The 24,020-nt window shown below is 39.5% G+C and overlaps 1 protein-coding gene across 4 annotated transcripts; it reads left to right on the plus strand.

Annotated features, from left to right (window-relative positions):
• Window positions 1–431: 431 nt before the first annotated feature.
• On the plus strand, window positions 432–22,654 carry nin (ninein (GSK3B interacting protein)). Of its 4 annotated transcripts, none has more exons than XM_056254912.1 (27): window positions 432–808; window positions 886–1,077; window positions 1,307–1,394; window positions 2,516–2,688; window positions 4,150–4,195; window positions 4,268–4,440; window positions 6,683–6,826; window positions 6,914–7,072; window positions 7,162–7,298; window positions 10,463–10,603; window positions 10,891–11,065; window positions 11,228–11,338; window positions 11,861–11,950; window positions 12,041–12,167; window positions 12,280–12,371; window positions 12,606–13,771; window positions 14,313–16,451; window positions 16,920–17,018; window positions 17,108–17,159; window positions 17,266–17,403; window positions 17,533–17,610; window positions 17,687–17,833; window positions 17,918–18,085; window positions 18,163–18,288; window positions 20,316–20,411; window positions 21,878–21,994; window positions 22,105–22,654. In XM_056254912.1, exons 1-27 carry the CDS (start codon window positions 758–760, stop codon window positions 22,318–22,320), a joined length of 6,441 nt encoding a protein of 2,146 aa, XP_056110887.1. In that variant the 5' UTR covers window positions 432–757; the 3' UTR covers window positions 22,321–22,654. The 4 variants fall into 4 exon arrangements, with proteins under 4 accessions (XP_056110887.1, XP_056110888.1, XP_056110889.1 ...); XM_056254913.1 differs by having other exon boundaries at window positions 433–808; window positions 12,041–12,159; window positions 12,278–12,371; XM_056254914.1 differs by lacking the exon at window positions 14,313–16,451 and having other exon boundaries at window positions 450–808.
• The last annotated feature ends 1,366 nt before the right edge of the window (window positions 22,655–24,020 follow it).

Raw genomic sequence — 24,020 nt, forward strand, 5'->3', positions numbered from 1 at the left:
TTCCCTTTCAATCTTATACACACACACTCTCAATAGCTATGAGCATTGAGTAAAACTTGCATGCAAACAACCATTGCAATTTTAGTCTGTCCGTCGGGGTTATTTTGGAGACATTTGCAGGGTAGCAAGTATTAGGGACGTCTCTAATAAACTGATAGTTATTTTCTTGTTATGGCTGATTATTAAAATTGTCTAAATAAATAAGAAATAAAATACAAAAAATTTAAATCAGTTTTGAAATTTTTTTTATTTGAATTGATCATCACATTATAATTTTAAGTATGAAAAATGGATATTAATTTTAAGATTTGTGAAAAATTACATTTAACCGTGTTAATTAGTGTCTTTAAAAATTAACATAATTCATTTTTTTGTTAGATCATGGCAAAAGTAGTGTTTATTTATTTATTTTATTATAATAATTGGTAATAATATTGGCAGATAATTGAAATGGTACTGATTTATTACACATCCCCTCATGTACACCTATTAATTCAAAAGATTGTTACCTGACATGAAAATTAGGCTGGAGTTTCTAAATGCTCCTTATCCTTCTGAACGCCTAAAAGGTTTAGGAAATCCATTAGTCAAGTCTGGGAACATTGTTTGAGTTTACAAGAGCTCTGCTGTTATAAAAGCTGTAGTCCTTTAATGGCTGAAATCCAATACAGCCTCTCTGGTAGAAGTGACCAGTGTGTGTCAGGCACTTGCGCTTGAGCTCGTCGTTCTTCTTGTCCATTTTTTTCTTTGGTTTCTGATGGCTCTTTTTGCATCCTTGTGTTTTGAACAGGAAGAAATTGGAGTTCTTGTGAGTGTGGAGGTGAACTATCTGCTTAAATAAGTCAAATGTCAGTGGGCAGAATGTGTAACTCCGTGTCTCTGTAGGAAAGGCTGATGGATGGAGCGAGGGACCAGTATGAGGAACGATTGAAAGAGGTGTTTGAAAGTTTTGATGGCAGTGGTTTGGGCTCTCTGAGTCCTGAAGAACTGACCGATCTCTGCCGGGCCCTTCAGCTGGAGGAGAACACACTGAACACACTCTTACACACACTGCTGCAGGACCAGATCAGTGCACGGGTAAGAGAACATGCATATTTTAGTTTAGTTTCTTTTCTTTTGTGTGATTTAGTTTTTTTTAATACTGTTAATGGTCAGGGGAATTTCAGCGTGGATTACATTTCAGAAACTTTGTATTTTGTACAAAAAAAAAAACATTTTTTAGAGTATCTAAAACAAGAAGCTGCATAGTCTTTATAGACTTGGATGAAAAGAGGAGTGGTTTATTGCTACTTTTTACATTTTTCAGGTTGATTTCGAACAGTTTAAGGATGTGCTGATCCTCGTGTTGTCAAGTACAAACACAGATGATCCAGAGGAATGTCTTGAACAGCCAGGTAACATCCTCATAATGTAGCTTATTATGTTAAGAACTGGGCTGGTAACCAAAATAATGCAGGTTTGAATCATGTAATGGTAATCTTGAACGGACATCATTGCTTCATTGATTACTGAACTACTTCATTGATAATTTTAAATGTTTGGCATCAGAAATAATTATTTAACTCTAAATATATATTGGTCATTGGATAAGGCAGCTGTCTAGATATTGGCATTAGTATTTACCATTTAAACTCCATTTTCAAGCAATCATTATCTAACATGCTGCAATAAATATTTAGGCTACCTGTATGGAAATAAAGATCTGTTTAGGTATAATATAGTCTCTTTGTGTTTGCCGCCATTTGTTCTTGAGTCTGCTTGACTTATGACTATTGTATGAGACTATATTACAAAATTAAATTATAAGATATATTTTACTTATAAGACTATTTACTTTAACTTGAAACTGCAGGTTGTGATGAAACGGTTTTGCTCAGTGTTTGGACATCCTGATGTAACCGAGGATGTATTAAAAGCCTGACAGCGGGAGCTCAGGGAGTAAATAGGGAGGATGTGAGGTTAAATCTGGATTAAGGATTATTCTGAGAGCAGTGAGAGTGTAAATGAAGACTATTCTATCTTAAAACAAGCTCTTCTCTAATTATGAAATTTGCAGTTAATGATGGTAGTCTGGACATTGCTATGTGGTTCCTATGGTGTTTTTAGAACATTGTGTGGTTGCTAAGTGGTTTATTACTGGCCGTCACCGTTTCCAAGTCTTTATGATGTTCGTTTCCTTAAAAGTACGAATTTTTAGGAAAGAAATAAAACTTTTAATCAAGTATGTATTAAATTGATCAAAACTAACAGTAAAGACTATTACAAAAGATTTCAAGTAAATGCTGTTCATCGCAACATTCCGTTCAAAGTATTGACAAAAATGTTAAGAAGCACAACTGTTTTCTACATTGATAATAATAATAATAAGTAAATGTTTCTTGAGCACCAAATCAGCATAGAATAATTTCTGACTTAGTGATCCCTTGCGCAAATGTTGTGAAAGAGTGTTAGATTTTACTGTGCAGAAATGTATTATAGTTTAAATGGTGCAAGAGTCCTTTTGTCTCTCCCCTAGATTCCCCAGAAGTCCAGCCACGCTTTGTCAAGGGCAGTAAGCGCTATGGCCGTCGCACTGCTCCGGAGTTCATTCACACACACACTGATTCACACACACAGGCTGAAGATGAGGAGGAGAAGGATGAAGATGCTCAAGAGAGCGATGACAGGACTGTACCCAGGAAACGTGAGGTAACAAACACAGACATGAATAACGGTTAAGGTTAAGGCACATTCTTCTCGTTTGGAATCATCCATATCTGAACACACAGATAAGATGAAGGTTAAAGTTGTGAGTCTCCTTGAGAAAAACTTTCAAATTATTTCCGTCGCAAATTTCGAACTAGCTCTGAAAAAGCAGAAACACACTGTGTGTGTGTCTTTGCCCTATGCTCTGACAGCAGTTCAGTGTAAATACTGAATTAATGAGATTTTAGAGTCTCAGAAGACACATCCCACTGGCTTTAAAGCACTCAAACTATCGAGTCAAACTAACCCTATCTTGTGATGAAAAGATTTTTTAGCAAATTCCTGCTGACGTGTGTTTTGTGAGCTTTTGTGTGTGACTCTGGCCACGCTCTCCAGCAGGTGCACATTAATACACACTGCTGCGCAGAGCTCTCTCTGATATTCTGATGTGTGAACAATCCTCCGGTTCTATGATAGCAGATGTGCGGGGTGTGTGTTTGGAGGGGGGTGGGTGTCTATTGACGAACAATGACCCCTCCCTACCCCCTGAATTCCATTGCAAGTATTCTCCATCTGCTCCCTAGACCCCCCGAAATTCACCCTGTCCATATTTGAACACCCACACAATGATCTTGACTAAACAATAGGGAAGTAATTGATTGAGTGGCTTTGTATTAATATATTTTTTACTTATTTTTTATTTGGTTATTTATTATTGAGTTATTTTATATAATATAATGTTTTGAAAAGTCATTTAAGCTCACCAAGGCTGCATTTATTTGATCAAAAATACATTAAAAACAGTAATATTGTGAAATATTATTACCATTTAAAATAACTGTTAGCTATTTTAATACATTTATAATGTAATTTATTCCTTTGGCAAAACTTATAATTTTTTAGCAGCCATTACTCAAGTCTTCAGTGTCACATGATCCTTCAGAAATCATTCTAATATGCTGATTTGCTGCTCAAGATCTTTTTTCTTTTTTATTATTTTCAATCTTGAAAACAGTTTTGTTGCTTAATGTTTTTGTAGAAACTGTGATACTTTTTTTTCCCCCAGTAATCTTTTAATAGAAAGTTAAAAAAAAAAATGTATTGTAACCATGCGAATGACTTTACTGTCACTTTTGATAAGTTTAATGCATCCTTGCTGAATAAAATGCATTATTTCTTTTAAAGAAAAAAAAAATCCTACTGACCCCAAACTTTTAAACGGTAGTGTTTTTATGTACATTATTAAATTCCTGCCTGTATAGGCAGTGTTTCACACATTGCTTAGCTGATCACTGAAGGCATTTGTTTTGACATTGAGTAATGTGACAGTTAACACCCCTCCTTATTTGTTCACCATTTTAACATCTTTTGCTGTCTCGTTGTTGCTTAGTACTGCCCCCTCCTGGGAGTGTGATGATAACAAGAGTTTTTCATTTGTGCATTTTATTTTTATTTTAATTATAGCGCTGGAATGCTGACATGAGCATTTCTGAAGAGTTTGAAGCAGAAGGTAAGGTTAAATACTCTCAAACCCCCCAGAAATCTTCCTTTTTGCCAGAGATTTACACTGGTTTGTGTGCAGGTCAGATGCACCTCTGGAACCCTGATGAACCCAGTACACCACGAGGCAATGCGGTGCCACTCTGTGACTTGGAGGAGCGTTTGCAGAATGCCTGTCATCAGCTCTCTCTACCCATAAATGGCATGGCCACACTGAAACAGCTACACACACTCTGCCAGCGCATAGGCATTGAGGTATTTTCCATCATCACAACCTGAGATACATTAAGGGCCCTATTTTAATGATCTAAGGGCACTTAGAGCGTGCCCGAATCCACTTTGCTAGTTTAAAGACGGAAAAATGGTCTCTGTTCTCGTAAAGAGTAATGGGTGTGTTTTGGGCGTAACGTGCAATAAACCAATCAGAGTCTCATCTCCCATTCCCTTTAAAAGGCAGTTGCGCTCGCGCCACAGCGGATTCGCTATTTAAATGGCGTAATTTTCAAGACTGAACGCTTCTCTAGCGAGGAAACGGATCTGCTCGTGCTGGAGGTTAAATCGCATGAGCAGACCATCTACGGGACAAGCCGGATTCCACCATATCTTTATGTACACAATAATAACTTTTACATTGTAATACTTTTATTTTTAATATTTGCCATGTTTGTGTGCTCCTGTGTGTGTAATAAGCAGTGTACGCGTGGTGTGCACCCGCCTATAGGCTCATATTACTAATGCACCCTTTAAATAACAACAAAAACTGCGCCATTGACCAACAAAAAAGTGGTCTAAATTCGCAGTATTTTTTGTTATTGTGTACATAAAGATATGGTGGAATCTGGCTTGTCCCGTAGATGGTCTGCTCACGTGTTTTAACCTCGTGCACGAGCAGATCCGTTTCCTTGCTAGAAGTCTATTTCAGTTGCCTCAAAATAGCAACGCTCCAACAATTCACCTAAACACACCTCGTTTTCAGACCAGCACGCCCATGGGTGCACAAATGGCCGCAAATGCATTTGCTATTTAAACAACGTGGTGCAGGACGTAAAAATTCTAACTGCGTCAGGCTGAAACTAGCAAAAAACACTTGTGCCTCGCCTGGCGCCGCATTGCACCGGGTGTATGATAGGGCCCTAAGTGGTTAAATACCATATTAAGGTCCCCTGACATGGGGTTATTTTATTATTTTATAATGTTTCCTGGGTTGCCCTTATAATGTTAGTATGTTTTTTAGATCAAAAATAGTCATTTTTCCTAGCCTGATTTTAGTCTCTGATTTGAACGCTCTGTTTGAAGGGGCGTGTCTGCTGTGGGATTCAGTGTAGCCAGCCACTGCTGTGATTGGCTGACATGCTTGCATATGAAATAGCTATGTATTGCATGCGAAACTTTCTCGGAGACTTTTACTACAGCTATTATACGTTTTTACTATTACAGCTATCGAGATTAACGAATCGTGAGAAGTTTTTAAAGTATTTAGATCTATTCCCATCACATAAAATGTTGCCGTGATGAGCATTGAGCAGATGACAGTCTGTTGATCGCGAGTATGAAGATCTTATCATTGCAACGCAGTTTCTGCACTCTCTCTAATGCTTTCACCAATGCAAACACGATGATGTACATACAGTAAGAGCTTCGTTGTGCAGTGTAACGTGCGTCATTGATTTCATAACGAGTTGTCCAGATAAACTCGCGCTGTGTGGAAAGATTGTTCTTTGATCGCTTTCTGTATAATTTGTTCAGAATTTAAATAAGATTATTTTCATCCTACTAAAAGAAACGATGTGAAGTTGATATTTTAGTCACTGGCTAGACTTACTGATGCATAAACAGTATTGAACGATTTTGAGAGAAAGATTACCTGTCTGAACTTGAACAATTAGGCTTAACGTTACACATCAGAAATTGTTGCTTGGTAGCTCGATGGATTTATTTTCAGACGTTCATCGAGTTGAGGAAACAGTCGTCGGTGAAATGTTTGGACCATACAAAACTTTGGGAAGTTGTGTCGGTGCATTTCTAGAGAAAATAAAATTAACCCATTGTTTGTTCAGAGGCTCGGATGAAGGAACTAAAAAATACTTTTGTGTTAATTTGTACATCCGAACACTGATCAACTGTCGTGCGTCGCTCGTTTGCAAGCCATGATATCTCTCGAGGAAAAACTCAAATCGCGCCGGCGCGTTCGTACTTCCTGTTCCTAGCTCGTTTTCTCATGGGCGAGCCAAATTCTCTGGGCGGGCAAAGCAGAGAAAGGGGAGGTAACCTTTCCTCGTTATGACGTCATTACGAGGAGATTCAAGATCAGCGCGTCTGAGCTGCAGAGAAGAGAAAAATAGCCAAAGCTCGGTTTACACCGATTGAAAATTCTAGACACGAGGGGACCAAATACAGGCTAGGGGAACTAATATTAATGTTAAAAAACCTTAGAAAGTGAAAATTTCATGTCAGGGGACCTTTAACATGCAGTTCTTGTGTTTTTAAATGTTCCCAGGTGGGTGAGGATCTGTTGCAGGGTGCTGATGAAAGTTTAATGGATGTGCAGGAGTTCATCTCGTGCATAATAAACCACAGCAAACCACCCACACCGTCAGTATCTACACCCTACAGACAATTAAAGAGACACCATTCTACTCAGGTAGTACACAAAAATAGGTTGTGCGTAAAACATGCCTAAATATAATAGTTAAACCTCTTTTCCCCATCTCTCTCTCTCTCTTTCAAGTTTGATGAGTCGGGCCGAAGGATCTCCTGTGCTTTGAGCAGTACAATCGGTCTGCAGGTGTTTTCAGATTTGGATGATGGATCGGGACACGCTCCTGTGGAAACTCTGCTTTACCGGTGGATGGAAGAGGGAGTGGACAATAGCTCTGAAATCCTACAGGTAAATCACATAGACGCTGTGCATCTACACAACTCTCCGTTTAATCTGGGATATTCGTAACAAGTTTTTATGTGTGTGTCTGTCTGTAGGCTCTGGATTTTAATCTGGAAGGTAAAGTGAATCTGTCTGAGCTGACCGTTGCTCTAGAGAATGAGCTGCTGAGCACTAAGAACTCGATCCACCAAGCGGCGCTAGTGAGCTTTAAGGCAGAAATCAGACATCTGCTGTGAGTCCATGTATTTGAACTCTAGCTCATTCCAACTCTCACAGCTCACTCAAGCTCGGTCTAGATTTATCTAGAACTAGAACTTCTCCAGCATACTACTGCATGATTCATATTACTAATTTGTATGATCATCGTAATAATCATTCATTAAATCCAACTTGTGTACTAACACTCACGCCAGCTCATTACTCTAATCATCACTCTAGAGCACTGTAGCTATTCATTCTGCATCATTCTAGATCACTTTAGTTTGTTAATCACACTTACTCTAGCTCAGTGGTTCTCAACCAGGAGGCCTCAGCACAATTCCAAGGGGGCCACAAGATGGCTTTAAATTATTTAAATCTGCATTCCGTAACTTTTTTGGGTTAAAAATTATCCCCACATTTTTTTGAGCAAGTATATAACCAGCCAGTGTTCAAAACTTTCTGCTAGCCTTGATTCAAAGCGGTAAGCTTGTTGTAATGTTTTTAATTCCAGTGGTACTGGTGGATTTCCGCAGGAGATTCGAGCTTGTCTTTGCGTCATTACGTCACATCTGTACACATAAAGAAGAGTCTCGGCTAGTAGGCTATATTGCGAGTGAGGATGTTGGAGGTGGAGATTTATAGCCTTTTCCCACAGCACTTGATATAATTAAACTTATCAATTTGATGGCGGATCCAGAAAGGTTCAAACGACAATCACCAGTGACAACAGATTCACCCGCTGTAAAATGCAAAAGACTTCGTTCGGACTTCGGAGTGGCTACAGAAAAAAAGAGACTGCAATCGGGCCCATGCGAAAACGAGGATAATATCGGAAGGGCATTAAATGTAGTCACGCAAAGCTGATGTTGTTAACATTACAATTTGAGAAGAAAGTATAATTTGCACGGTTTGACGTGATATGATAAGCAATCGTTAGATTTAATCAGCGTGATTTACTGCAATGCTTTTTTTTTCCCCTTAGTTGTTCAGAACAAAAGTGGTTGTTACTTACTTGTTCAGATGACATTTTCTGGTGAAAATTCTTATGTTGGTCATACTTCCAAATAGTATAATCTGTGATTCCGAATTACGGTATCCACACCGGCGAGGTGACTGACAGCACATTCTCCTGAAAACATTGGATTCATCCGCTCTGTGCCGTGCCGAGGCACAACTCACGTAAAGTTTATAATTCCGAATAACTGCAATTGCAGATTTCGAACAGAGATGGCGACAAAGAGGAAAAACTACGGACTGCAGCTTTAAAATAAGACAAAATATATTTTAAAATTAGGTAAAACAGCAGCAACAACAAAAATCACATTTCTCATTTTAATGTATTACCTCAACAACCATAATTTTATTTGAAAATCAGGATTCCCACAGTCTTGGAAAAATTAGAGGGAATTTTTAAAGTGTCATTTCTAAATCTGGAAGCATAATAAAAATTAATAAAATATTCAAAATATTTTTCTAGTTATGTAATACTAGTACTACTAATAATAAATAGGGGTGTAACGATTCATTCATTTTCTCGATGCATCGATTACAAATCCTGAAGATGCATATGCATCGATCTTGAAACATGTATTTCGAATCGTGAATCGTTTATTTCGGTCAATATTCGATTTAAAATGCTAAGAATTGAATAATTTGCGATTCTATATCGATGCAGTGCTTTAAAACATATAAACATTAAATGACTACATGCGCAAATTAATGAGGCGTTGTGCGGCGTCATTTCGCGTCCTCACAGCTCTCACATATTCGCTGCACTCTTACCATCTTTAAAGTAGCAGTTAAAGTAAAATCCCACTTATTCAAGGGTGCGCATTTATTACATGGAAAGAGAAAACAAAGAGTAGCTATTCCATGAGGAAAAGTTAGTTAAGGTTTAGTTGGGAAAGTTCATGGTATTTTTAGTCTCACAATGGAAGGATGTTTAATGTACCAGGAACACTTTAAGGTTGTGAATCCATTCCTACAAAATAGTTAACATGATGAACTAACTATACTTTTAAAGCCTTTTTAAATCTTGGTTTACATTTTTACAAATGCTAATTTATAGGCTTTGTAAATATTTTTTATAATAATAGATTAATTAAAAACTAACATGAACTAACGTTAACAATAGACAAAATGTTGTTGTTGTTTTTTTTTTTTTTTTTTGTTCCCACTCTCTGACCCCCGAAGGCAGCTGTAGCCTATAATTCACACCCTGACTAAGACCCATTGGGGGAAGCATTTAAATAATCCTATGAATGCATATAAAAAATTAAGAATTAATCGAATCGCATCGAATTTTAATGTGAATCGAATCTTTCTGAATTTGCAAAAATCGTTCTTGAATCGAATCGAAAGCCTATGAATCGTGAATCGAATCGATTCGCTGCCTACCCAAAGATTCACTGCCCGAATAATAAACCTATTAAAAATCATTAAAAAAAAGTTTCTGGATAATGAATTTATGTAATTCGAGTGCTTAATTCTATTAATGAGAGGGGACTATTAATTAATGTGTATTCTGTTTAATCAATTGCTTCACTCACTCCAGTAAAAGAGTGTGAATGCACAGTCTCAAGCCGGAGATGGTATGGGAAACTTCAGCCCTGGAGAGTCACTGTCCCACAGAGTTTATCTCCAACCCTAATAAAAACTTAAATCCCTGTAGCTTTCTAGCAATCCTAAAGACCTTGATTACCTTGTTCAGGTGTGTTTGATTAGGGTTGGAGCTTAACTCTGCAGGACGGTCCCCCTCCAGGACCGAAGTCACCCAGCCCTGGTCTAGAGTGTGCGGACGGTGCGCACATATTTACGCTAAGATTGCGTACGCACATTTCAATGCCTCTTTTTGTGCGTAGACAGTGTTTATACATCATGCCCCAGATCTTAGTTTGTAATTTCATTTTGGATCTCTTCATTTAATTCAGACTCACTCCAGATCACCTCAGCTTTGTTAGTTTGACTCAAGCTTATTGTTTTCTCTTATTCTAAATTGTTATTCTGCCTAAATCCAGGTCCTTATTCAGATTTACTTCACACACTCAGCGTCACTCCAGCTTATAAAGACTCTCTTTTAAATTGTCTTCATCATGTCTACATCAATCTAGCTCATTATTCAGATTCACTCAAGATCATTTAAAACTCATCAGAGCTCCAGATTGCTTCTAATGTCATACTACTTTACTGTGACAGTGAGTGTGTTGACCTGGAAAGGCGTGAGAAGGAGAGGATTCGCTTTGATCTGGACAAAGCAGAGAAACTGAAATCTCAACTGGCGTCTGAAGTGGATGACCACCATGCTGGCATCGAACGCAACAACGAACTTAACATCCGGTAACATTTCACTTTCAATAATTTCATAATTGAACCATCTTGCTCCCTTTAAATGCAGAAAGCCCTTAAAGATGTAAAATTTTCCAATCTCATCTCTTCTCTGCATATCATCTGTGATGTGACATTTTCTTCAACAGTATCTTTGTTTACCTGCAGTCAGAGACTTGCTGCATAAACACAGAAGGCCTGTTCTGTGGACATTGATGATCTGTGCATGTGGGTGTGAGCATGTGTATTCATGTGTCATGTACATGTGTGTTTATGTCCATGCATGTAATTATGTACAGGAAGTTGGAGCAGGAATATAAAGAGAGTATGACTGCTCTGAAGGTAGAGCTAAGTAGAGAGGTGGAGCTTGTGCAGCAGCAGGCCAATCAGCAACGAGAAGAGCTTGAACAGGGAATTGGCAAGATGAAAGATGATGAAACCTTCTTACGAGAACACCTAACTCTCACCATTAAAGTAATCAGCATTTTGCATTTGATTTTTTTTTACTTATCAATTGCCTGCTACATGTTTACATCACATTTCTGTCAACCTGTCATATTGATTCGATTTGATTTTATGGTTGGAATTGAAGAGTCTATTTTATGGGTTTGTCTTCAATAACTTTGTGTCGTGTAGGAAAATAGTCGCCTGGAGTCAGAGCTTATTGAGACCACAGAGAAACTGGTGGAAGCTGAAAACCAGTTGAACAAAGTGCAGAGCAATCTGGATGGTGTTTTGAAAGAGAAGGTACTGAAATCAGCACAGATGCAGACGTCAATATTGACATGAGGAGAAACATGCGTAGATTGATAGTGACATCACCAAAGACACCCATCTTTGCTGACATCACATACTCAGGTCCGCTGATATTACAGACACATCTTTCAGATTACATAGTTCAGCATTCCCACTGTCTTGAAAAAGCTGAATATATATGAGGTAGTCTAATTTGAAAAGTGTGATTTCTAGACCAGGAAAAGCCATCTAAATTTTTATAATTACATGGGCATTTTAATATATTTTTATGAATATTAATTTTTCTAGGTAAGAAAGGTAACATTTTTCTAAAATGAAAATGTAGTAAAAATATTTTTAAAAATTCTTCTCTTTAATCCTTATCCAATAAATCATGAACAATTGGAAAGTTGATATTGATGTTGGTCACTGATTTAGATGATCCTGTTATTTGTGATACCATTACTGATTTATTGTATTGTATTGTATTGTATTGTGGGTTTCTAAATGGTCTTTTTGTTTCTGTGTGTGTAGTTTGGTGATTTGGATCCAGACAGTGCAGAGTTTTACCAGCAGGAGGAACGTCTCAGACATCTGCGCAGGAACTACGAGGAGCAGTGCAGGGTCTGTAACCTCTGTTTTTGTATACTTTCCATTTGTTTCATTCTATTATTCCGCCTGAAATTCACATCTATATCTGTATGTGTATTGTAGGAGCTGCAGGATCGTATAGATGAGCTGGAAGCTCAGTTGGAGGAATATCAGACTTCAGGTCACACACCCTCGACACGTCTCGGACTGAGTCTGTCTGATGAACTGGCCAGCAAGAGTTCAGACCCAGGTAACATATACATGTGTGCTCATACTCATAGACAACACTGAATGAATGCTTACAGTTCGATTTCATCTTCTGCCACATGTAATGAGCAGTGCTTGTGTGTATGCATGTGTAGGTTCTCAAGAGCGGCAGCCATTAAACATGAGTCTTGAGACAGAGATGTTACTGGAGCAGCACCAACAAGAGATAGAAAACATCAGGGCAATGGTGAGACATCAGGGTGATGTGCATACTAAAACTTTTAAAAATAAAAAGATTTATATTTATTTATAAGAAGGGGTTAGTGTATTTGCATTCATATCAGTAAAGAGATCACTCAAAAATTCTGACAGTTTAAATTTTTAGGTGAACCATACCTTTTAAGATGAAATTAAATCCAAAACTGCCCTGGATTGTTCAAAGAATAAAAGACGTACTGTTGCTCTCTTATCCCCTCTGTAGGTTTATGAAGAAAAACGCAGCGCAGAAGAGGAGAGAAGTCATCTCTCTCTGCAGCACCAACAGGAGGTGCAGGTTTTGAGGGAGGAGATGGCAAGAGAACTAGAGAGAGCGAACAAATTGGAGAAGGACATTTCTGCCCTCCAAACTCTCCACCAGCAGGAGCTTCAGTTTCTCACGCAGGAGGCGCAGGAAGCCAGAAGCCGTGCAGAACAGCTGGAAGCGAAGGTGCAAGTTCTGGAGGAGAAACAGACTGCCCATGAGGAGCAGAGCAGAGTGCATGCTGAGGAGATGAGTTTGAGGGAGTCAAAGCACCAAGAGGTGCTGGAGGCAAGTCTGCAGGAGCAGAGAGAGAGACTGCAAGAAGAGAAGGAAAAGGAGGAGATGAGGCTCACGGAACAATGGAAACAAGAGCAGAAGAGCTATGAGGAGGTGCTAAGTGCTCAGCTTGAGGAGATGCAGCAGAGAACAGAACAAGAGTGTGTTGAGCTGGAAAAGAGGCTCAGGGAGGAGTGGGAACGAGAGAGGCAGGAGTTAGAGGAGAGCAGTAAGGAGGCATTGCAGGCTGTGCTGGAAGAGAGAGAACGGAGGCTCAAGGAGGAGTGGGAACAGGAGAAGCAGGAGCTTGTGGATATCAGTAGGGAGGCATTGCAGGCTGCCCTTGAGGAGAGAGAACGGAGGAAAGAGGAGTGGGAACGGGAGAAGCAGGAGCTAGAGGAGATCAGTAAGGAGGCGCTGCAGGCCGTGCTGGAAGAGAGGTTGGAGAGGGAAAGGAGGCTCAGGCAGCAGTGGGATGAGGAGCGGGCTTCATTAGAGAACAAACATCACGCTCTGCTACTACAGCGTTTGCAGGAAGAGAGGGAACACCTCCGAACTCAGCAGGAAGAGAACGAGAGCATTATAATTGAGCATTGGGGGAGAGAGAGGGCTCAGATGGAGAAACAGCATGAGGAGGCGCTGCAGGCCTGTTTGGAGCAGGAGAGAGAGAGACTGCATGTGGAGAGAGAGGAGCAAGAGAGAAGGTGGCAGCAGGTGCTGAATGAAGAGCAGGGCCGGATGGAGGAGGCGCACAAGGAGGCCATGCAGGAGCTGTGTGCCAAACACAGCGAGGAGAGGGAAAGAATCAGCAGCCTTTTGGAGAAACTACGCACAGACATTGCAGAACAGAGGTAAGAGACACACTTGCTAACTGAAAAACCTTAACTTGGATATTTTTAAGTGTGAAATAATTAGATTTCTACTGATGCATGTCCTCAAATTGGATACAATTGGATTTTTCTTAAGTATTTTTGTCAATCTTTAGTACAACCAGTTTAGTTACATCCAGGTGTGGTGAAGCAGGGTTTGGACAGAAGTCTGCTAGAACAGTGTTTCCCAACCCTGGTCCTGAAGTACCCCCAGAACTTCACATTTTAGGCCTTGTCCACACTAAAACGAGAAGGGGTTGAGAATCGGGATTGAGAAACACTGCTCCAGGAGCAGGGTTGGAGACCCCTGATATATAAAGGCATCAAAGTCATGTATCTCAAGCCCATGTGTGGTGATGTGCTTTTGGATTTAACAGCACTTAACTTCTCATCTTGAAACATACAAAATCACTGTCTACTATTCTTCATCTCCACTCATTTTAAATGTCCCATATGATATGAGTTGGTGAGTATTTCTTTTACGTAATGCTATAAGCTGTTGATGTTGATTGGCCGTGTGCAGGAGAGAGCTGCAGAAACAATTCTCTCAGCGACTCGAAGAAGTGGAGGTCCGTTTCAATGGTGACCAGGAGGCAGTGTCTAAACGTTTTGAGGCAGATGTACATAAACTCGAGCAACATTACCAAAGTGAGATTGCAGCACTTGCCCAACAGCATGCTGCAGATCGTGCCCACTGGAAGGAGGAGTCAGAGGCAGCCACCAAGGAGGCGGAGCAACAGTGGAAGCTGTTGAGGGAGGCGCTCAAAACGGAGAACCAATGCCTTGAACTTGCACACGCACAAGATATTAAAGCTCTGATAGACAAGAACCTACAACTTCAGGCCGAACTAGAGGTTTTTGTTAGTGCTGCTCGAACAAAAGAGATTGAGCTGAGCCGTCAACTCAATGAGCTGCACAAGGATAGGATGGAGGCCAAAGACTTGCTGCTGGCACAAGCAGAGAACAAAGCCACTGAGCTGGAAGAGATGCTGAAACAAGCCGTGGATGACTTCATCCAGGAGCGAGCGGAGCTTCAATGGAGTCTGTCTGCTTTGGAGAGCAGGCGAGGGGAAGTACTTTCATTCACTGAGAGCATGGAGCTGAAAGGCACAATCCAGGAGGGTGAGGAGCTCCTCTGTCAAGAAATAAAGATTCAGAGAAAGGCTCTGCTTGCAGAGAGAGACGCACTGGCATTGAGAGTGTTGCAGTTGGAAGGAATTGTGTTGCAGTTGACAGGAACCACTGCAGAGCCTTCTGCAGAACTCTTGGGGGAACCTTGCGTAGAGTCTACTGAAGGAATCCATGCAGAATCCACTGGAGACAACTGTGAAGAAACTCCCAAAGAATCCACAGTACAGCCCTTTGGTGAACTCAACCAATACACCTGCACAGAATCTACTGATGAAGTCAGTCCAAAGCACCTCATATGTGAGGAGTCTTCTGTAAACAGAGATAATGAAGAGGAAGCAGGCATAATGGATGAAGTTACTGACTCTGGGCTCGGTGATCCACAGCAACACAGATGCCTAGAGATTGGAGTTACAAATGATATAACTTCAAACTCTTGTGCTGATGAATTAGATATGTCTGATGTAGAATCTAACAATAATGGAACAGAACCCCCTGATTGTGCCTGTCTTATAGAAGAGAAGGAAAAGACTGAGGAGAATCTCAGTAATCCTGGAGTCGATGGTTCTGAAGATGCAGCATTGAACGAAGAGTTGCAGAATGCTGAGAGGAATAGTACAGAGTCTCAAAGAGATGACACCTTGGAGATGGCCGAGGAGGATATTTTGAATGGTACAGAAATAGAAGCTCAAATCTTGGTTGAGAATGAAGCCTCCTATAACCAGGAGAGCTTGCAACACCATGAATCTCCAAGCACAGATGACACACTGATCGAATACAATTGCAAACCACTTGAACCTGTGATTGAAGACGATCCAGAGGTCGGTATCGGCATATCAAGTCTTGAGAATGAAATCAGGGCTTTTGCATATAAGGTTTGTAGCCTAACCACAGTTGACACAGAACTGGACAAAGTTGCTGATTTCAGAGATGTGTACATACAGGAGATCCTGGATCTTCAAGAAACAGTGATGCAGTACAGTAAAGCTGCAGAAGGCACTAGCTCCCAGTTGCAGAGCCCTAAACGGCAATATCTGGATAAAGAGAATATCATACATCAAGTACCAAATCGTCTTGACCAAATGGAGGCCACAATCAAAGATGTGCAACTTGCTGAGCTAAAGATCTGCTTTGAGCAAAGCATCCAAGAGAACTTGCAGCTTGTGGAGCGCAACAGAAACCTGGAGAAGAGAGTCAAAAGTCTGGAGGGTAAGATGCATGTAGTCCTGGACCTCCACAAGCAGCAGGCGTCTGTCCTGGAAAAGACTGCACAACTCGGAGTGGAGTATTCCAAACTGAAGGTACTTCTCCAGGAACTTGATAAACAGGATAAGGTGCCGCAGTGGGACTCTGACTCTTCCGATACGTCAAACAACTCACCCTGCAACTCCCAGTTAAAAGAGAAGATTGCTGCTGTAGCAGAGCTTGAATTCTTCTGCATGGAGTTTGAGAAGCAGAACTTACAACTACGCAGAGAACTTGCTGATCTGCAGGACAAATCTCTCAGGATCCATGAACAAATGCAGGAACGGAGGTACCATGTGATGGTCCCTTTTGTCCTGCTTTAGTAGACCAGAATCCCCAATTCCCTCATCCCGTTTGCCCCTGCTGCTCAATCACCTCTTTGTGAGTGCCTGTGTAGACCCTGCCTTTTTTCCGAGATAGAGGCCCGAACACCACCATTAATCTCTCCCACACACTTACAAACTCTGGTGGAGTTGTACTTCAGTATTGTGACAAAAAAGATCTGTCTGTGTAGTGTAGCTGTTGTATACCAGTTGTGACCCAATCTTTGTCTAAACTATTACAAAATTCCTATGCAAACATGTGGAGCTTGTAAATTTAACAGACTAAATGAATGTTTGACCTAATCTGAAAAAATTTACTCTGAGTCTGAACTAATGCTCTATGCAACAAACTGATGCATCATTTTGCTATGCTTGGTCATTGTTGTACTGCATTTAATGTCACCAAGTGGATTTACAATGCCTTCTGTGTTTAGGAGTGAAGTTTGTCGTCTGGCTAAAGAGAACTTCATTCTGAGGCACAAAATCTCAACAGTGAGGGAGGAGGACCTGAGAGAGAACCAGGACGACCTGCGGTAAGACTGGCGCACTGCTGTTTTACCTTAAGAGCTCTCAATTTTCCTACAAGAGCTGTTGAATGACAACAAATAATGTCTTTCTCCAGATTACAACACATGAAGCAAGGGAAGAGATCGGCACAAGCTCTCAGGAGACAGGTGAGATTTAACTCCATTACTCAGAAAGTTCAACTTTCATGTTTAAACATCATGTAATGAGCCGCGCATGTCCACAAACAAACACTCCTAATGTCTTTTTCTCCAGCTCTCAGAGCCTCGTCGCCTGGGACAGCAGCTGGAGGAGGAGAATATTTTAGTGCAGCAGAATGCAGATCATGTGCTTCGACATGCGCTCCAGGAAGTAATGCGTCATCATGACAGCTCAACCAATGAAAAGAATGGGGTATGGTTTTAAATGTGTAAATTTCATAGTAATATGCTCAGAGTTCCAGTCACCGGAATGTTCATTATATTTACCTTTTTCCTCCATGCCCATGTAATGCTGAATGCACCCATACACGCTTGCTTCCAGTTTTGTGATCGGGAGGAGATTGTTTCCAGGACAGAAAAAGACCTGCTTCGATCAGAACTCAATCGGTGCATTGAAAAGGTACAAAAAACCCTCATTGCCCGTTTTCTCTCGCATCTGACACTTTACTTTACAAATGTTTCCTGGTCTCCTTCAGGTCATGTCATTGGACTCATCTTTACAGACACTCACTCAGCAGAACGTTCGTCTCAAATCTGACCTACGCATCACACAACAAGAAAGGGATGCCCTCAAACAGGAAGTGATTTCTTTGCACAAAAAATTGCAATATGCCAATGAGAGGGTGAGTATTGAGGACAGGAGCTTCTGTTATTTCATTAGATGAAGATTGTAACAATCTTCCTCTTTCTCTCTTTCTCCACATCAGTTGTTGGAGGTTTCCGTTGTGTCTGCTGGTCAGCAGCAGGGGAGGCGTGTGTGGGAGGAGCTTTCTGGGCTGATGGAGGTGGAGCATGCCTCACTAACTGAGGAGAACCAACAACTCAAGCGGCAGATGAGCGAGATGAGCTCAGAGCTGCAGACGTCAAAGGATCAGGTCAGAACATGTTTACTAAACACCTCTAGCAGCCATAGGATGTGTGCAAGAATGATGATTATGATGTTCTTTTTTAGATCCGCCATATGGAGGCATTAAGTGTGAAACAGAGAGGACTCGTGAAAACTGCAGATCAAGAAAAATCTGCTTTGAAACATGAACTGGAGGCTCTGCACACACAGCTGCTATCAACACGGAACAAGGTTATACACAAGTGTTTTATACACAAAACACAATACACAAACCTCAATGTACAATAAAGCTATACCCAATCCCAAACGGGTAACCCCTCCTCAAACTTGGTTTGAGCCAAAATTGTGTAGAAATTTTTTTTTATGCCGTTTATGAAACCATTAAAAAAGTATTTTCTACTTCGTATGAACATGTAGTAGAACTTCTTTCTATATAGTGGACATGTATGTGATTTCGGATGCAGCCTGCAGGTGCGGTCTCATTTTCCGTTGCTCAGAGAAATCCAGTAATTTTTCTATAGGAATCCACGTGATCGGGAGTTACACCTGAGAGCGAAAAAGTTCCCTATGTAGATTTTGCTCATCCAAGTTGGTCTCTCAATATTTTTGCCCTGGCCAACAGAAAGCTGCTTAGTTTGAAAGTGACTTCTGTGTCAACACTGTTGACATTGGACCTATTTTTGCATGCAAAATTCCGCTGAAAGTCCACTAACGTAACTGCACCTTATGCGCTTGACCATTCTGGCTCATGCAGGTGAGCAAAAATAAAGAAGCTATTGAACACAATCCTTAATTTAAAGGGATACTCCACCGTTTTTTCACATTAAACTATGTTATTCCCTTAACTAAGACGAGTTGATACATACCTCTCTCGTCTCGGTGCGTGCACTCAATCGCTCTGGCGCGCGAGACACTTTGATAGCACTTAACTAGTCCAGTTCATTATATACGTGCCAAGCAGAGAAGCGACCAAACACCTCCACGTTTTCCCTATTTAAATACAGTTACGCGAGTAGTGTAACTCGACCTAGGACGGTGACACAAAATAAAATGTTGTGCTTTTCTAAGCGTGTAAAGTGGATAACTATATTGTATGGCGGAATACCACAAGTGCTTGGGAGCACTTCGACTCGGCGCAATAATATCTATGGACTCGGCACAGTAATATCATCACTTCGGAGAGTGAGAGGGGGAGAGGACTTTTCACGAGTGATGATATTACTGCACCGAGTCGAAGTGCTCCCAAGCACTTGTGGTATTCCGCCATACATTATAGTTATCCATTTTACACGCTTAGAAAAGCGCAACGTTTTATTTTGTGTCATCGTCCTAGGTCGAGTTACACTACTCGTGTAGTGTATCCCTTTAAATGAATATTAACAGAAACATTTAATTAAAGCAATGACAAAGACTTACTAATCATGTAACTAAAACATTATTTTCATATTTTATTCAAGTCAACAGTCAGGAAGTAATTAATAGCACTGATTGGTTTTTCTTTTTTCCTTGTCAATTTTGATTTCAACTCAGTCTGTCGCTTTATCTACCTCTCCATGATTTTATTTAACTTTGACATGATTTATAAATAATGAATATAGTAGGGCTGTCAAATGATTAATCACGATTAATCACATCCAAAATAAAAGTTTTTTTTACATAATATATGTGGGTGCATTGTGTATAATTATTTTATATATATAAATACACACACATGCTTGTATATATTTAAGAAATATTTTCATGTATATACTGTATATAGATTTATATATAATTTATATTATATATAAATATAAATATTTTATATATAAATTATATTTTTTTCTTAAATATACATGCATGTGTGTGTATTTATATATATATACAAAATAATTATACACAGTGCACCCACATATATTATGTAAAAAAAACTTTTATTTTGGATGTGATTAATCGTGATTAATCATTTGACAGCCCTAGAATAAAGTTTATTTATTTATAGTTTTATTTTTTATTGTATTATTGTTTCACTTTGGCAAAATATGCATTGTCCCTTGGCCTTGACAGTGACTAAAGTAATGCTAAAGTAAATTCAGGACTATAAATTATGTTTTATCATTATTTTTATTTATTTTTCTGCAGGTTTGGGCCTCCATAGTTAATGTTTATATATATACTTTTCTTTTTCTTGTCAGTAGTTGATTTGATTCATTTAACACTCCTTATCATGTGCACAAACACGCATTTCCTCATAACAACACACTGATTCTCTGTTGTTTCAGGCTCATCTGTCTGCAGTCTTGCCTTCATCTCCTCTACAGTTTCCGGGGGAACAGAGAGGACAGCACTATAGTGACGGCCCAGACTTCAACATGCAGGTAACACACTCACCCAAACACTCAGCATCACAGCCAACATGAGAATTCTCTCGGGTCAGTGCACACTCTGTCACGGTGTACGTATATGCTTGTGCAGCACTCTCTGAGGAGTATTTAGTGTGCGTCTGGTCTCTGAAGTTTCAGGTTTTCTTTGGTCACTTGGGGTCGTCTGTTTGTTTGCTTTGTTCTGGAAAACACTCGTCATCCTTTGTATTCACACTCTTTAAGAAGCGTGTGGGCAGCACTGGGTCAGTTTTCTGTGTAGTAGCAGTGTTAGAGCGCCCCCTAGGTTGTTTAATTGAATGGTGTTGGGTGTGTCTTTATTAATGGCCTTATATGCTTTTGAGTTTGTACCTGTCCAAGTCTGTTCTGTCACAGCTGTGTGTGGATATGAGATGTTTGTATATAGCACTGTGTGTATGTTTCTCTGCAGGTGTAAGAGCTGTGACATCATCACTAACAGACATAGGAGAGTGGCAACCTGTGACATCACATCCCAATTGAACTCTGACCTTTACTCTGTGTACCCCAATCACCGAACCCTTCCTGACAGATTTTGTTGTTTTTGTTTGAGTTGTTAAGGCCAATGTCCTGTCTGATTTAGAATGGTAGTGGTTTACAACTGCCACAAGGTGGCGTCATACTGCATATGCTCTTGGCTGTGAGTCGTTTCCTGTCATCCAGATGATGGCACATATATCTGGTAAAATAAGCTAAGATTTTGACATTAAATCCCATTAGGGGAAGTATAATCCATGTTTGAATTTATTTTAAGATTTTCAAGCATTTGAAAAAGCAGTATTGTTTTTTTTAAAAGTTTGCACTGTTATGGCATCAGTTTTAACATGATACCGCATTACAGCTGAAATGAATGATTGTTCTGAGATAAATCCAGCTTTTGTATTTTATTTTATTTTCGTATTTATTTTATTTAATGAAGACTCAATCCACCACTTTATCTACCTCTACATGTTTTTACTGAACATTGTGGCATTTATAATTAATTAATGTTTATTTATTTATTTAATTTATTGATTTTTATTTTATTAGTTGGATTATGTTATGTTGCTTTTCTTGGTTTAAATGTTTTATGTCCATTTATTGATGTGAATGTGTTTTTTATATATATAAAAATTGAGACCAAATAAACTATTAGGTGAAATATTTTGCGTAGTGTTTAATTATTTTTTTTTAATTATTGTCCGTGACCTCTTAACATCTCCCTAATTTTACACTATTAATATTACAAAAACAGTTTTCGTACTTTTAATTGTTTTCATTGCTCATTAATCAAAACTGAAAAAACTCAATAATAGATCATATACAAGTAAGGGAAGGTACAGAGACCATGAAAGGTCATTAACTGTTAATTTAATTATGCTAGACACCACAGCCGCTCTTAGAATAACTAAGGCAACCGATTTTTAGCAGACCTTGTGACCTCTGACCTTGATCTGTATGCCCAGCAGGACGAGCGGGAGATGGCGCTTTTACAAATGGAGGAGAGAATGAGAGAAGTCGAGCTCATGCTCCGAAACCTCAAACTGTTGCTTCAGGAGAAGGTGTCTCAGCTGAAAGAACAGGTACAGAAATGCACAAACATGCTCCCCTGCCCTTTGACACATTCTTGATAATCCATTTTACTCCAAACCAAACTTCCAGTTGACCTGTTCTGTTCTCTCTGCTTCTGTAGTTGATCAGGAACAGTGAGTCCGACGTGTTGATCAAAGACCTGTACGTGGAGAACGCTCAGCTGCTCAAAACCTTGGAGAAAACCGAACAGCGTCAGAAAGTAGCAGAGAAGAAGAACTTCCTGCTAGAAGAGAAAATTTCTAGCCTCAACAAGATCGTCCGTGACCTCGGCCCTTCCCCTTTGACCCCTGCGCCCTACCACTTTACACGCTCCTGATTTTACTGTATTACACACAAGCCATTCCAAACAGTCAAGCTACAATAAGGACAACAAATGCAGGTAGTACATGTGTGACTTGTGCACTATATTCTAAGTCTCCGTAGCCATACGAAAGCTTTGTGTAACTGACCGAAATATAAGTATTTATTTACTGAAAATTTTCCCCTCTGCCATACAACTCAAATCTCTTTCCCAATCATTTTCATTTCTGGGTGAACCATTCCTTTAAAGAAAACCATCTCTATTGTAGTCTTCAGTTTTCTTTCAGGAATGAACATGTCACGATATTCCTCATTTAAATAATTCTCGCCCAAGGCATTTGCAAAACAAGGGGGTTAGGCCTGTTAGTAGTGTGTTGAAACCATAGAGGTTGAAATTCATGGTTATGATAAAGGGGGCCAAACACGCTTGAAGTGGTTGACCATTCACAACACACTGGTCCAGCCGACCAATCAGAGCCCATAGTGCTTTTTGTAAGGAGGGGCTTCATAGAAGCAGGAACTACACAGAGTGTTACTAACAGACTGGGAAGAGAGGAGCTGCAACAATGTAAAATAAGTGAAAAATTAGCTTTCAAGCATGAAAACATTCTTAGTAGACCCCAAAATCAAGACTTAAGGGCATATGGCTGCTTTATTTTTATTTATTTTTTTATTGCTCTTAATGATTTGATTTGAATTTTATAGCAGTTTCTTTTTACTGAGCCGTACTGTAATATGTCTGGTGAGTCTGGACCTTAAACTGCAATTGGAAGGTTGTCTTAAGGAATGGTAAAATTCCTTAGACCTAGAGAAGCTTGTCCAACAGCTGAGGCCCCAGTGTTCACACACACACACACACACGCGCGCGCGCACACGCAGCCGCCTGTCATTACATAGTTTTCAGTGAAATGCAAACAAGGTCAGTGATTCCCTACGTCTCAGAGAAGGAAATTAAAGGGCAAATGTCACACTGTTTATTCCTGTTTGTTATAGTGCATTTTATGTCTTTGGGATTGTTTAGTTAATATAAACCTTCTTACTTGAGAATGTGCACCAAAAAAAATAAAACATCCCATAACGTTACTTTAGTTGCAGCAGGACTTTTTGCTGTGTATTTATTTTGTGTACCTATTTTTCATTTATGAACTGTAATCATGCATTATGAGCACTGTAAATATGAATAATAGGGTATCTATTAAAATATTTATGTGGATTAAAAGAAACTCAGAGCTTGGAGACTTCAGCCTCATGGTTACCACTGTATAATTTGTGTGTGGAGAAGAAAATTGCTGGTTATGAAGTTTCATTTCAGGCGTCTCTCAACGAATGCAGTTTACAAGCTTTGATGCTTTGGTGGAAAAATGCACAGAGATTTAAAGGCATTTAAACATTTTGAAATTGCTTTGAATTTTGTGCCCTTGTGTTTTTAGCATTGTAACAGCCTTTGGTGAAGTATATAAGCTATGCTTTACCACTATTTGTCATGAAAATGACGGTAACTTACTTTTACGTGTTAATTGTATAACACTTGAATGTAAAAACACAAAACTTTCTTTTTTGTAAAAAAATAAATAAATAGTTTTAGGAAACATTGGTTATGAGTTTTCCTTTTGAATGCATAAAGACTGCGCATTTCTCTTTAGCAATATAGATGTGAAAACTTTATTTTCAAGTGTTTTACTCCATACTGTATACAGTATGTCCCACTTTATGTTA

Source organism: Rhinichthys klamathensis, unplaced genomic scaffold (genome assembly GCF_029890125.1).
Source record: "Rhinichthys klamathensis goyatoka isolate OS25496 unplaced genomic scaffold, OSU_Roscu_1.1 h1tg000115l_1, whole genome shotgun sequence".
Lineage (NCBI taxonomy): Eukaryota > Metazoa > Chordata > Actinopteri > Cypriniformes > Leuciscidae > Rhinichthys > Rhinichthys klamathensis.

Excerpts from the sequence above, each read along its gene's own strand:
- nin (XM_056254912.1), top strand. The coding sequence starts at position 758 with ATGGCTCTTTTTGCATCCTTGTGTTTTGAACAGGAAGAAATTGGAGTT. Across the intron at positions 1,395-2,515 it reads GGAATGTCTTGAACAGCCAG|ATTCCCCAGAAGTCCAGCCA; the intron begins GTAACATCCTCA and ends TCTCTCCCCTAG. Across the intron at positions 12,372-12,605 it reads TAGAAAACATCAGGGCAATG|GTTTATGAAGAAAAACGCAG; the intron begins GTGAGACATCAG and ends TCCCCTCTGTAG.